This window comes from Gouania willdenowi, chromosome 17, assembly GCF_900634775.1.
Source record: "Gouania willdenowi chromosome 17, fGouWil2.1, whole genome shotgun sequence".
NCBI classification, from domain to species: Eukaryota; Metazoa; Chordata; class Actinopteri; order Blenniiformes; family Gobiesocidae; genus Gouania; species Gouania willdenowi.
The window spans coordinates 28241877-28255302 of NC_041060.1; the positions used below are offsets into that span (position 1 = coordinate 28241877).

General features: G+C 39.1%; 1 protein-coding gene across 1 annotated transcript; it reads right to left on the reverse strand.

Annotated features, from left to right (window-relative positions):
- Window positions 1-288: 288 nt before the first annotated feature.
- Window positions 289-12105, reverse strand: fam131aa (family with sequence similarity 131 member Aa). The gene is made up of 5 exons (XM_028472287.1): window positions 11834-12105; window positions 5910-6021; window positions 5631-5813; window positions 1376-1510; window positions 289-1242 (listed from the first exon to the last, which is right to left on the reverse strand). Exons 2-5 carry the CDS (start codon window positions 5998-6000, stop codon window positions 695-697), a joined length of 957 nt encoding a protein of 318 aa, XP_028328088.1. The 5' UTR covers window positions 6001-6021; window positions 11834-12105; the 3' UTR covers window positions 289-694.
- Window positions 12106-13426: the final 1321 nt, after the last annotated feature.

Here is a 13426-nt window from a genome sequence, read left to right on the forward strand (position 1 = left end):
TGCTGCCCCTTGACTGGAAATTGCTAACAAAAGCAGCTTATTATGTTATTTACTCAACTGTGTGCAGGTAAAGAATGCTTTAGCCACCCAATGGAGATGGCCACTAGTAACTTCCCCTCCCAATAACTTGTAAAATCAGCAAAAATAAATATAAAAGGAGTAAATCTTTACCCAAAGGTTGGTAAACCACACAATGTGGCAACAGTAATACTAGAATGAACTGACTCAATTTACTTTTTATACATTTTCTGAGAAAGAAAACACATCGAGATTGTTTTGTTTTGTTTTTTAAAAAGTCAGATTTATATACTGTATGCAGTACATTGAGGCTTACCATATCAAACATAGCCCAACCTCACATGACAAGTGTCAAGCATGATCCAGAAAAAACAAAACGGCACTACAAAATATCCATAGAAAACCAATAGCAACACATTACTCACCAAATGTACAAATCGCAGTTCGAACAACAGCTTTACATTCAGGTGAAAGTCTCCGACAAATACAGATTTACCGTTTACAGCTGCGCAAAACAGTGGAGTGAGATCAGTGTGTGAAAGGCCTGGAGATGAGAGACAGAAGGCAGCATGTGGAGCAGAGATGATCAGAGAGAGGTTTAGTGAGAAGAAGGAGAGATGATGATGGCGGCATATCCAGAATCAACACAGACCTAAGACACAAAGATGAACATGCATCACATCAAGTATTCTTTCTCATCCTTCTTCTCGTCTACGTCTTCTCTTTCCTCCTCCTCCTCCTCCTCATCAAACGAGGCCACTCCAGAGGACGCTCGGTCTGAGAAGAAGCTCCTCTGGCTGCATTGCCAAACTCGGACCTCCTGAAACACACTGCCATCCTCCTCCTCATCCTCTTCGTCCTCCTCTCCAGGAGACTCGGAGTGAGACGTGGAGTAGCAGGAGTCAAACCTGCTGCTGCGGCAACGAGGCCTCCACTCGGGCTTGTTGTGGATGGAGACATCACTGCGCTGTAAAGGAACCAGCTGCTTCTCAAGGCCACCCAGCCTCTTCTTCTCCTCTTCCTCCTCCTCCTCCTCCTCCAGAAAAGGGCTCATGTAGTCGCTGGGTAATGTTGGGGAGTTGGTTTGGGAAGAATGAGGCTCACTGTAAGTTTGAGGACTGCTGCTGCTGTTAGTGGAGGCCAGGCAACTGGGAGGTGTAGCTTCAGTGCCATCAAATTCAGCCTGGTGTGGCGCTCCGGTACACAGATTGGAAGTGGTGGTGTCTGGGGGAGGAGCAAAGAGTCAGAACACCTGGGAATGGATAGATGTTGGGGAATGGAATGGGAAGATGGAGTACTTAGTCAGTGACAATGAAGGAATGATGGCAGAGATGAAATGTTGTATTATTTAGTTTACCTGAGCTCTGAGTGGACAGGGTGTTTTTGTTGATGTGGAAGTCTTCATCATTGGAGTCTTCCTCTTCATCATCATCATCAGTTGATGCCCAGGCACGCAGCTTAGCCTCAGCAATAGCAAACTGCTCTGCAACACCTAAGGCAGACATTTCCCAGATGACCAGTATGTGTAAAATGTCCACAAATGTACACAAAATGATAACAAAGACACACTAAACAACCACTTAAACACAAAATGATAACAAAGACACACTAAACAACCACTTAAACACAAAATGATAACAAAGACACACTAAACAACCACTTAAACACAAAATGATAACAAAGACACACTAAACAACCACTTGAACACAAAATTAGCACAAAAACAACAACATATACAAAAGGACTTCTAAGACACACAAAATGCCAACAAAGTTGCCCAAAATGCCATAAAAATACAGAAAAAGACAACAATAAATTGCCATATTGACAAGAAAATAGACCAAACGAATTCCAAAACACACAAAATGTCTAAAAAGTAACAAAAAAAAACAAGAAAACCCACACAAAAGGGCTGCAAAGAAAAAACCCTGTGTTCTTTCCTGTATTAATGCTCAGATTGGTCGTTATTATTATTTGTTATTATTATTATTATTATGATCTGGCCCTCGGATCAGATTATTACATTTTTTTTGGACCCCGCTCTGATAGAAGTTGCCCATCTCTGATATAATTCTAGATTTACTTTACCTAGATTTATTTACTGTAGCAATGTCCTGACACATTAACATTTCTCTGATCAAAAGAACATTCAGACAAAGTGTAATGACAATGTTCTGAAATAAACATACTATAAAATGTAGTTTGTTGTCCTGACAACGTCCTCTAACAGCAGTTCTACGGCTCTATATAAGAAGTTGGAGTGAGAACTTGTGCCCATTCATATTGTAGAGCAATTATGAGGTCAGGCACTGATGTTGGACGAGAAGCCTTGGCCCTCAAACTCCAGTTTATCTCAAAGGTACTTCATGATATTGTGAGCTCATCGAGGGACATTCCAAACTGATCAAAACATGTTTTTATGGTCCAGGCTTTTTGAACTGGGATGCATGTTGGATTAACAAATAGGTTTCCACAAAGTCCAAAGCATAGCTTAGTCTAAAATGTCATGGTATAATGAAGAGTTAAGAGTTATTGCATATAGTATGTTTCACCCCCTGGCCTGAGTGGTGAGATAGAAAGGTATATTTATATAGAAACTGTCTTATATATACATTTAAATAAGAATGTTTAATTGTGGAACTCAGTATTGTATGCTGAAGACAAGATAGGTATTTGACAATAAAAGTTATCTTTATCAAGTAAAAGAGAATCCATTTTGATCATTTTTAAAAGCAGCAAATAAATGCATGAATTGAATAAGCGGTCCTATGTGGTGAGTGTCTCCTCGTGGTCCGTGAGTTTGTTGGGAAACGAATATGTCTTTAAATTAAACGCGTTTCTCAAACTGTTTCTAATCCATTCCAAAACTATGTGAATTCATATTGTGTCGACTACGAGGGTGATCGTTTTACTTTTCTGCTTTTATGCGACACCACCTCACGTGATCAACTTAAGACGGATCAGTGGCTGAAAGTGTGGTGACGGTCAACAGGAAAAGTGCTTCGTCCTGATGCATGTGATTCAGATGCAGTGATTATAAACCCTTCTAAACTCAAATGTCATTTTGAGACAAAGCCGTTTCATTTTATATTATTCATGAATTAAATAATAATACAGTATATTAATTTGGGGAATTAGTAAGTAGGTGTATTGGTTTTGGATATTTGTGGAGTTAGGTGGTCCGGGAATTTTTCCTTTATTGGTTGGGTGGGCTTTGTTTTGAAAAGGTTTGAAAAACACATGACATGCAAAAGAACAGTGTTGTTCAAATGGGGGTACGTGTACCCCTAGATATACGCTGTGGCACTACAGGGGTGCTTCAGAGAGAGAAACTGGATAATTGACAAACAAAAACATTACGTTTCTTTTTAGTTAAAATAATAATTATCATATTGATGCTGAAACTGATCTTTTGATTATAAAATGAATTGAAAATATGGTCAGTGTTGGTCCCACACCAGGTAAGAGAGGAAAACGATAAAAACTATAGAAATAAATCCATTCAGGAGGCACTAAATCAGTGGTTCTCAACCTTTTTGAGCTGTGGCCCCATTTTGATGTGACAGACTTCTGGTGACCCCAGACACTTTGTCTTTTCTACCTATAAGTGTTTGTTATTCTGTGGTGCAAATACAGATTAGTGGACAGGATTAGTGTACAAAGTGACAAGATGCAACACTGTATTTCAACTACATTTTTTGTTGAGAAAGTATATATTAGAATACAGTTGTTTAATATTGTGTATGATGTTTTAATTTGAAAAAGAATAATAATTAAAAAGATTAAAAATATGCTTTTAGTCCATTTTTTTAAATTATTACAGTTTTTCTGAGTCACTTTGGTGCTTTTCTCAGATTAGAATGAAAATTCTCATAACTATTAGTTCAACCTCCACAACATTTAGTCATTTGTGCTCATCATAGTAGCAATTTATCCTTCCTCTGAACAAATTACAAATGCTTTTGGACACGTATCAGTTGCTTTCATACAATTCTCTGCTGTTTTATAACATTATCATTTGCTTATGTCATGTTAGTCAAAATAAACTATACTTATGGATGCTGAACAGTCGTTCCCAATAAAACTAATCGTTTTCATTTCATTGTTTGAGACATTACATACAAAATTGTTGAACTAGTTATCAAATTCTACCAAGCAAATTTTAAACATTTCTTAGTCATTTTTTCATGGAAACGTCTCCTAAATTGAACAAGGGATGATATCCATTGTGATGTAGATGAAAATCAGAATGATTTACCTATGTTCAGTTACAATATGTAGTTATGTTGTTCACATTTGTGCACAGCTTTACCAAAAGGGTGTTTTTTATGTTTGTTCTAAATAAGTGACTATAGTGTATTTTTCTTATTACAAAGATCATACACAGTAAAAATGTGAAACGTACGTATTCAGTGTCTTCTGCTCACTTACTCTTCTAACTACCGCAATGTGCAACAAAGTAGTGTATAGTGCTACTGTCTTGAGCTTTTTCAGGTAGTGTCACCGAGTTATGACCTTTATTTGCATTGGAAAACACTGAGAGAATAAAGTGTTATAATGAAAACATGACAAAGCCATTTGACTATCTTGTTCATAAGATTTCTCATTTTGATAACACTGGCATTTTCATTGACATGAATACTTTATTTGGAGGAATGGACTCTTCATTTTGAGTAAGTGACGTGCTTTTGCAGGTTATCTACTAGGTTTTGCAGTTTGTACTAATTGTTTTGAGAAATGTACTAACTGCTGTGCAAATGGTAATAGTGATGTGAGAAAAGCACCAAAGCGACTGAGAAAACTCTATTACTAATTACTAGACATTTCGGGCCACCCCATTTGAATTCTAGCCGACCCCACATGGAGTCACAACCCCTAGGTTGAAAAACTATGCACTAAATACTGTTTCTTTCTACTGTACTTATTTACAGTGGGATTCTATAAAATGTGTGTTATCACTCGTTCATTTCATTGTTATGTTATGTTAGTTATGTTTTTTTTTCATAGTATTCTGAGCAAAATGTTGTAGTTGGACAAAGGGGGTACATGGATTCAGAAACAAGAGAAAGGGGGTACTTTTTGTTTGAGAACCACTGCAATAGAAAATGAATGAATAGATTAAATTCTGAGTAATCTGTTACTCTCTAACCAGTGAAACAACATTTATGTTTGCCATGGATCAGCTGGCATGTGTTACAAACTATGGACTCTTTTATTATCCACACGTTGCTCCCTCCTGTTTCCTCTCTTAATCAAACCAACAGCACCAGAGATGATGAGTCACAGTCAAACAACAGCAGCCGCTCTATGCTGGACAGTGAAGTGTTTCGGTGTCTAATAGGCTGCCATCTGCTGCCAAGGCAAGCCGTCACCAAAGAGACAGTGAGGTGGGCGGGGCCAACCGCTGACACACAGGAGCATCAGCAGAGGATTAGCTGGGGGACAGAAGGTGGGAGTAGGCCAGGAGATGATGCTGGAGTTAAGCTGAGCCAAGTAAGAGGATGCACATGAGCGCACAAGTGGCTTATAGACAACACCAGTCATGCTGCACATGTCTGTGTCAGAATTAGCCACACTGGCTTTGAATCAAAGGTCACAACAAAAGGAAGTACCTGCAGCAAACCGAGCCTCCTTCTCCCCCTCAGACAGGTGGCAGTAAGAGCTGAACTGAGACTGGGTGGCTGCTGAGGGGCCGGTGGGTTTGGGCCACCCTTTCCACTCTATAAGGTGAGCGACCCGGCCCTGAGCCAGGGAGGTGGGCTTGGTCACATGGTCCCTCACTGCCTGGGAAATACCTGGACCCAAAACGGTGTATAATCAGGATGGCGGTGTGCTAGATAACAGACTAATAGAGTCAGGGAACAGAGGTAGAGACAAACAAAGGTCATCACCATTTAGGGAGGATCTGGCAAGAGCTGCAAACTCATAGATGCCCACACTTTTCCGTGAGTCGGCAGGAGATTTCCCTGACTTTGGAATCATTTCACTTTCCTCGAATTTTACCTGCAAGAAGAGAAAAACTGTTTAAAAAGAGTACGTCATTTTAACTGTAATGCAGAGAAAAAAATAGTACAAGCTTTTTATTACAGAACAACTTCCCTCAATAAAACCAAGAGTATATTTGACACATTTGACAAGGTTTAGTAATCAGAGTTAATCATGAAAGCTTTTATTATGATGATGATGATTATTATCATTATTTGTCATTTCTTTTTACAATAAAATTGCATCGAAATCCTATTAAATGGTTTACAGTTAGAAGAAGAAGAAGAAGAAGAAGAAGGACTTGGGATAAAGAATAAACAATAAATCAAATGTGTCAAACAACAATAAATCATTTCAAATAAGGATGTAATATTTTGATTTAGAGGATTCAGAAATATGTGCAGATTAAAAGAAATAATTTAAAAGAAGAAAATAATGAATTGCAGAATACCGCACTGTCACGCTTTAAAAAATTCCTAAATAATAGTTACTAATCGTTGGCGCCAAACAGCACAATGTTCCCCTTTATAGGTTTTCACACAAGCACAAAGTCCTATTAAAAGACAGTCCTCTTTGCCAGTTTCAGTATACAATCATACATATTTCTGGATTGGGTTTAGGGTGTAGCTTCCAATATGTCCGTCAGTCCAGGAATCAGTTTCCAGAAGCATAAATTTGTTTTTTTTCCTTCTTAGTAAACTTGAACAAAATCCTCCTCCTACCTCCTCGTCATGCCCCATCTCTCTCCTTTCTCTACTCTTTAGCCTCATGATGGAGATACAGAGATACTGTCACAGCATAGCCAAACAGCACAACTAAACAGCACAGCTTGGTTTTCTGGTTTTAAACCACCGGACAGACAGCTATGCCCTAAATTTACTGCACAGATGCTAAAGCCAGCGTAAGCCGGTGAAACGGTTTAGAATGGTAGAGGATGGAGGGCGGAGAGGGCAACTGTGACTGGCTCTAACTCGACCAGGCCAAACATATGGTGCGTGACCAGCCCGAGGAGCTAAGCAGCTCCTGCCAAGGCCGTGTATAAAGCTAGTGATTAAAAGTGATAGTGCTACCTATGTGGACCCGGATTCAAAACAAACATGAAGAGTTGCACAATGAGCAAATGGAAAGTGGATGAGCAGATTGTTTGATTGGTTGTAGATTAGTGATGGAGACGTTCATACATCTCCGTAGGTTTATAAAACCAAGCTGTAAACATGCAGGACGTGACACTTGTTGGTAAGCAGATTGGGACTCAAAGCAGCTAAGAAAAACAGAAGCTGACGGCTTAGGTTAAATCAGACTGGACACCAAACGTGTCTCCATGGCAAACACTGGGGGAGGAAACTGTGGGTAGAAGTGATAGGAAGGAGCAAACAGCTGCGCTCAAAGGAGATCTTTAGACGTAAATCTGCCAGTGAGACGTCACTTTACGTTGAACGCTGTTAAACATGACACATCTTCAGCCTGTTGAACACCATCCTCCCAGGAGTCGCACGCTGAGAGGATATAATGACACAATGAGCATATTTAATGATTTCAGTTTGGCTTTAACATAAATATCAGCTGCAGCTACTGCTGCTTAAAAAATGATAGTATTAGGTCACGAGCAAATTAGCAGCATTACTTTCTCTCTTTTTAATAATTCACTTGTTCTGAAAATGAACTGCTGTGTTTGTCACATGAGCTTACACTTCCTACATCTGCCAGATTCATCATCACGCTTTGGACTTTGAAGAAGCAGCTGGAGCAGCTGGCGCTAATCATGCAGGGCAGTAGGTCTCTAGGACTAGGATTAGAGAAGACAATAGATTTCATCATTGCATGCAATCATTTCAGTAAATCCACCAATGTATCAAATTTCACACACATTTTTGAGACCTTACAGCATCCATCCATTCATCGTTTGCAGCCTACCTATCCTACATTTTTGGAGCTCAACGTTTAGCATTCACACAGAGCCAATCACAGTCCCTAATAGTCCAACATCCATGCTGCCTCAGTAATATTCCAACAAAGAAAGAATGTTAAACGCCACATTGGAATCTTATGGTGCTACTTACTGCCACCTAGTGACATAAAGGAGTATTTAAATTAACTTGTACATGTGTTGTACAAACTAGTTCTATTGCGATATTGTACCAGTTAGGGATGTCCTGATACAATTTTTTCACTTTCGATTCGATACTGATATTGCAGCCTTGTTTATTGCCCGATATTGATATCGATCTGATTTGATATCAGCATGAATCATACATGCTTTTATTACTTATTTTGTAGTGTGGAATGTTTTAAAAGGCTTGATCATGTGATGTTACTCAAACAGAGAACAATAGTCAGCAACAGTAGGTATGAGAATAACTGACCCATTTATTATTAACCAATTGGTTACATACATTTTGACATTCAACATAATATCTACAGTAATCTACAATCAAATGAATATATTATGATATATATCGGAGAGTTTAAATGCAGTCCGATAAAATCTGATATTCGTTTTCTGGCTGATATTGGACCGATATCCGATATCCGATATCAATATCGGATCGAGACACCCCTAGTGCCAGTAATACTTGTAATAGAGCAGTGGTTCTCAAACGTTTTTGGTCCAAATACCCCCTTTCTCTTATTTCTGAATCCAAGTACCCCCTTTGTCCGACTACAACTTTTAGCTCAGAATACTATGAAAACACCTATAGAGCATAATAATGAAATAAAAGAGTGATAACACACGTTTTAAAGAATCTCGTTGTAAATAAGTGAAATGAAACGGTATTTAGTGTCTCATTAATAGATTTATTTCTATAGTTTTTATTATTTCTGACCACCTCCCACCTGGTGTGGGACCAACACTGACCCCTGTAATTTCACTTCATGTTCTGATCAAGATCATTTTCATCATCATTATGAATATAATTTTTAACTAAAAATAAACATAATAAAACCGTATATTTTTACTGCTTTCATTTGAAACTTTTCCACTTTCTCTCTCTCAAGTACCCCCTGTGTGCCATTGTGTACCCCCCTTTGAGAAACACTGTAATAGAGCATCTTCAGACAAATGCACTATATTTGGATATGATGTGTTTTCCATGACACATTTTAGCAATTTTTTTCTTAAGTCCGAGGTAATGGAAGGAATTAAGAAGCCGCTTTAGGTTTAATTACATTTCAAATAATAGACTTTTCTTTGGCAGTGTTGAGATATTTTCATGCTACAGTCTTTTGTGTATAATTAGTTTTCCATCTCTAAAAACCTGAATGTAATATGAAGATTTGATTAAAAGAGAATGCCTGTTGGACTATCTAAAACCTGTAGGGCATCATCCCTACAGAGCCTAGGTTCCCAAAGTGGGGTACGTTTTTGGGTCATGACCCCATTTTAATATCACACATTCATGGCATCTCCAGAGACTCTTTTTTTCTTTTTTTTCCCTAGAATTAGCTTTTAATAATGTTTGTTTGTTGCCAAGATTAGTGCACAGTGACAATATGTTTTTATACGCCATTTTATTTTAACGAGATGTATATTTGAGAAGGTGAATGTGTAGAATACAGTTAACATTGTTTGGTGTGTGGTGTTATAATTTGAAAAAGTATAATACTTAAAACATTTTAGAAATATGATTTAAATCAGTATTTTTTTAATTTATTATTAAAGATGATTAGAAATTTCAGGGGAGCCCATTTGAATTCCAGGCAACCCCACATGGGGTCATGGCCCCAAGGTTGAAAACCCCCGCATTATATTATATTTTTTTAAATGTGCAGCAGTAGGGGGGTACATGGCTTCAGATTAAATGGGGTACGGGACTGTGGAAAGTCTGGGAACCACTGGTCTAGAGAGTTCAGCCATAAACTGAAGAAACTATTATGACAAAAGCTGCAATGCATAAACTGGAAATGACATTTGTTAATATACAGTAATACCATTAGATTATGACACATTGAGACATAAAGAAGGAGAAACTTCTTACTTATAACTATCTCGCAGAAGTAGGAGATAAAACATTTCAACACAGCTGATCTATGGGATTTTCTATCGAATAAGCAGCACAAAGAGCATTTCCACTCAATCTACAACAAATTAAAAATGATATCAATTCAGAAAAACCAAAAAAAAAACTTCCTATAAAAACAAAAAAAACAGGACCCATTTTTCATTTACTTATTTTTATCCCATTAACTCCTAAAAACCAAAAAAACATTTCCTATGAATACAGAAAAACTGTACTTTTTTTTAAATGTATTTATTTTAATCTCATTAACTTTTTTTTTTTCTGTGAATGCAATAAGCTTCTGTAGATCTATAAAGTGATACAGGATGGTTTACTACCTGTGGAACAGTGTTCAGACACAGTGAAGGTGGATGACTTTAAGGTCAATCATGGTCAAAGGATGGGAAGAAGGGAGGTAAGCTTCAGGGCAGATGAAGGTTTATAACATGGCTAAACTAGCAGAGATTAAAGCTGCAGTATGTAATTTTTTGGGGGCAATATATGGTCAAAAACCCAAAACCATCTTTGAACATTTTGTAATCTAAAGCATTCTGAGTGGACAGTGAATCTCTTCTTCTTCTCCTGGCCCTGTAAATGAGCTTTAGAAATACAGGAGTGCGACACTGGACTTCAGCCAATCTGAGATCTTTCTACCAACAGGGTGATCCAATGAGGTGTTTTTAGCTTTACTATTGGCTGCTAGTCAATAGTCAATGCGTGTTCATGACCTGAGAATAGGGAAAGTCCCATGGCAAATATTCCAGCAGAAGTCTCCATCGCGGCTTTTGGCAAAGCGGTTAAATGGCAAATCAAGAGGAAAAAGGAAGAACAAGGTGAAAAACCAACAGTTTAGAGGCACAAACGTGTTTGGGAGGAACGGACTACGTGGAGGTTTCTCTGACTCGGTATGTGGGGAGCTGCGTCTCTATTAAGGAAAAAAGTTGCTAAGAGCTCCGCAGTTGTGAGCGTTTCCGGAAGAAAACCGGTAAGTTTTCGTTCAGGAGGGTAGAATCTACAAACTGCAGCTTTAAAATTTGACAGTTAACTTTGAGAATGGCCAGAATTGATGGGATTAGGCCAAAGTTGAAAAAGGGTTCTAGACGGTGCACGAATGTGTGTACTAAACATATAGCACTACCACTGACTGTGGCTATTATTATTATTATAGAGGAGGTATTGGACAAAGCATGTTAGCTGTAATTCCAACAACCATAAGGTTTAAGGATGTTGGAAAGCAGGTGATGAAGATGGCTGGAATTAGCATTTTTAGCCAAAACATAAGATGAGGTGGAGGCACGACAAGCACATACTGATATACTGAGTAAGAAGCGCCAATGGAATAGTGTGTGTGTGTGTGTGTGTGTGTGTGTGTGTGTGTGTGTGTGTGTGTGTGTGTGTGTGTGTGTGTGTGTGTGTGTGTGTGTGTGTGTGTGTGTGTGTGTGTGTGTGTGTGACATTAAACGACAAAAACCTCACACGTCAGCTCAGGAAACATGGTTTTCCAGCTCCAACAAGTGGGAGTTCTGATCTCTGAGGTTTATTAGCTGCTCTGCTGTGACTGTGTGATGGAGTATCTACACGGTACACACGGGGATGTAATGACTGGGCGCTTTAATATTATTCGTGGTGTATTCAGTGAGCAGAGGTTGTTGAACTATATCCACCAAACCAGTGGTGCAGACATGGCAGCAGGATGAGAGAATAAACAGCGAGGTTGATGCAAAGGCTGTGCATCATCATCATCATCATCATCATCATCATCATCATCATCTGTGGTGCATACCAATAGTTCCATCATGCCTGCATCGGGTGAATAAGCTACCAGTACCTACCTGAGAGAGTGGCCGCGGCGGATCATGATAATGCGCTTAGAATTGTCTCAAATCCGATCAACAGATGATGGTTAGCGGGCCACTGCTACTGCTGTCCCTCCGCGGAGCTCCTCAGCGGAGCATCAAGGCTTGGCTGACGGCACACACAGCCTCCTGACTCCGGCTAACATCTCCGGCTCAGAGGCAGACATAACATTTGTTGCTCAGTAAATGGTTACAGGGGCTGTTCTAATGTCTCCCGATGGCGAGCGTCATCAAGGCGGAGCAGTGTCATCACCCCCCCCCCCCCCACGAAAAAAACTGACATGTTCACCATAATGCAATATATATATAATTTGTAATTATTAAAAAGAAAGTGTCTATTTGTACCAAAATACACGTACGTAGCGTTTTAGGGTTAGGATTAAGTTATAACCCAACATCGCCACAATTTTTAGGGTTAGGTTTAGGGTTGTGGTGGTCAGAGTAAGGTTAGGTTTAGGGTTATGGTGGTCAGAGTAAGGTTAGGTTTAGGGTTATGGTGGTCAGAGTAAGGTTATGGTTATGGTGGTCAGAGTAAGGTTAGGGTTAGGTTTAGGGTTATGGTGGTCAGAGTAAGGTTAGGTTTAGGGTTATGGTGGTCAGAGTAAGGTTAGGTTTAGGGTTATGGTGGTCAGAGTAAGGTTATGGTTATGGTGGTCAGAGTAAGGTTAGGTTTAGGGTTATGGTGGTCAGAGTAAGGTTAGGGTTATGTTTAGAGTTATGGTGGTCAGAGTAAGGTTAGGTTTAGGGTTATGGTGGTCAGAGTAAGGTTAGGTTTAGGGTTATGGTGGTCAGAGTAAGGTTAGGGTTAGGTTTAGGGTAAGGTTAGTCTAAGTCACGCGACCTAAACTGACTGATCTATCACGTGACCTAAACTGGCCAAATAGGGCGCTACGCACAGATAGAATGTCGATATATTGATACGGCAACCGTACGGATAACCACAGCCTCATTAAAAAGGCCTTTAGGGTTTCTATGGTTAGGATAAGCTTAATGGGGATCAAACGCAAGTCCTGGAGGACTACAGTCATGCCTGCTTGTGCTTGTTTAGGCGTCAAACTAATCACTAAAATGTGATCAGTTTGTCCTTTTTCAGCTTTGCAGAGCGTATACGTCAAGCTGCATGTCCAGTTATATCAGGTGTTTTTAGGGGTTTAAAAATTTATTTATTATTCTCACTACACTTACCAATTTGTTGGTGTCATATTGGTTCCATTAAACCAGCCATTCTTAAATGTGGGCACGTGTACCACAAGAATAGGAATCTACTGCAGATTCTAGACTTAACATGTGCAATCCTAATTTGTTTTAATTACATGTAAAATAGATAAATATTCACTGCCCAGCACAGCTAATAGTGCTATATGGGTAGAGTTACAGTATTGAACAGTTTGAATTGGGATTTTTACATGTGATATACAGGTACAGTATATGTATATCATAGTTCAGCTTTATCATCTCAAATCCTTCACCATAACCTCTTGACAATTTAGCAGCTTTGTACCAGTCAATTCCATCCGCCCATACCACGACTGACATCAGTGGACCTGCCACTGCAGGTCTGTTCTAACA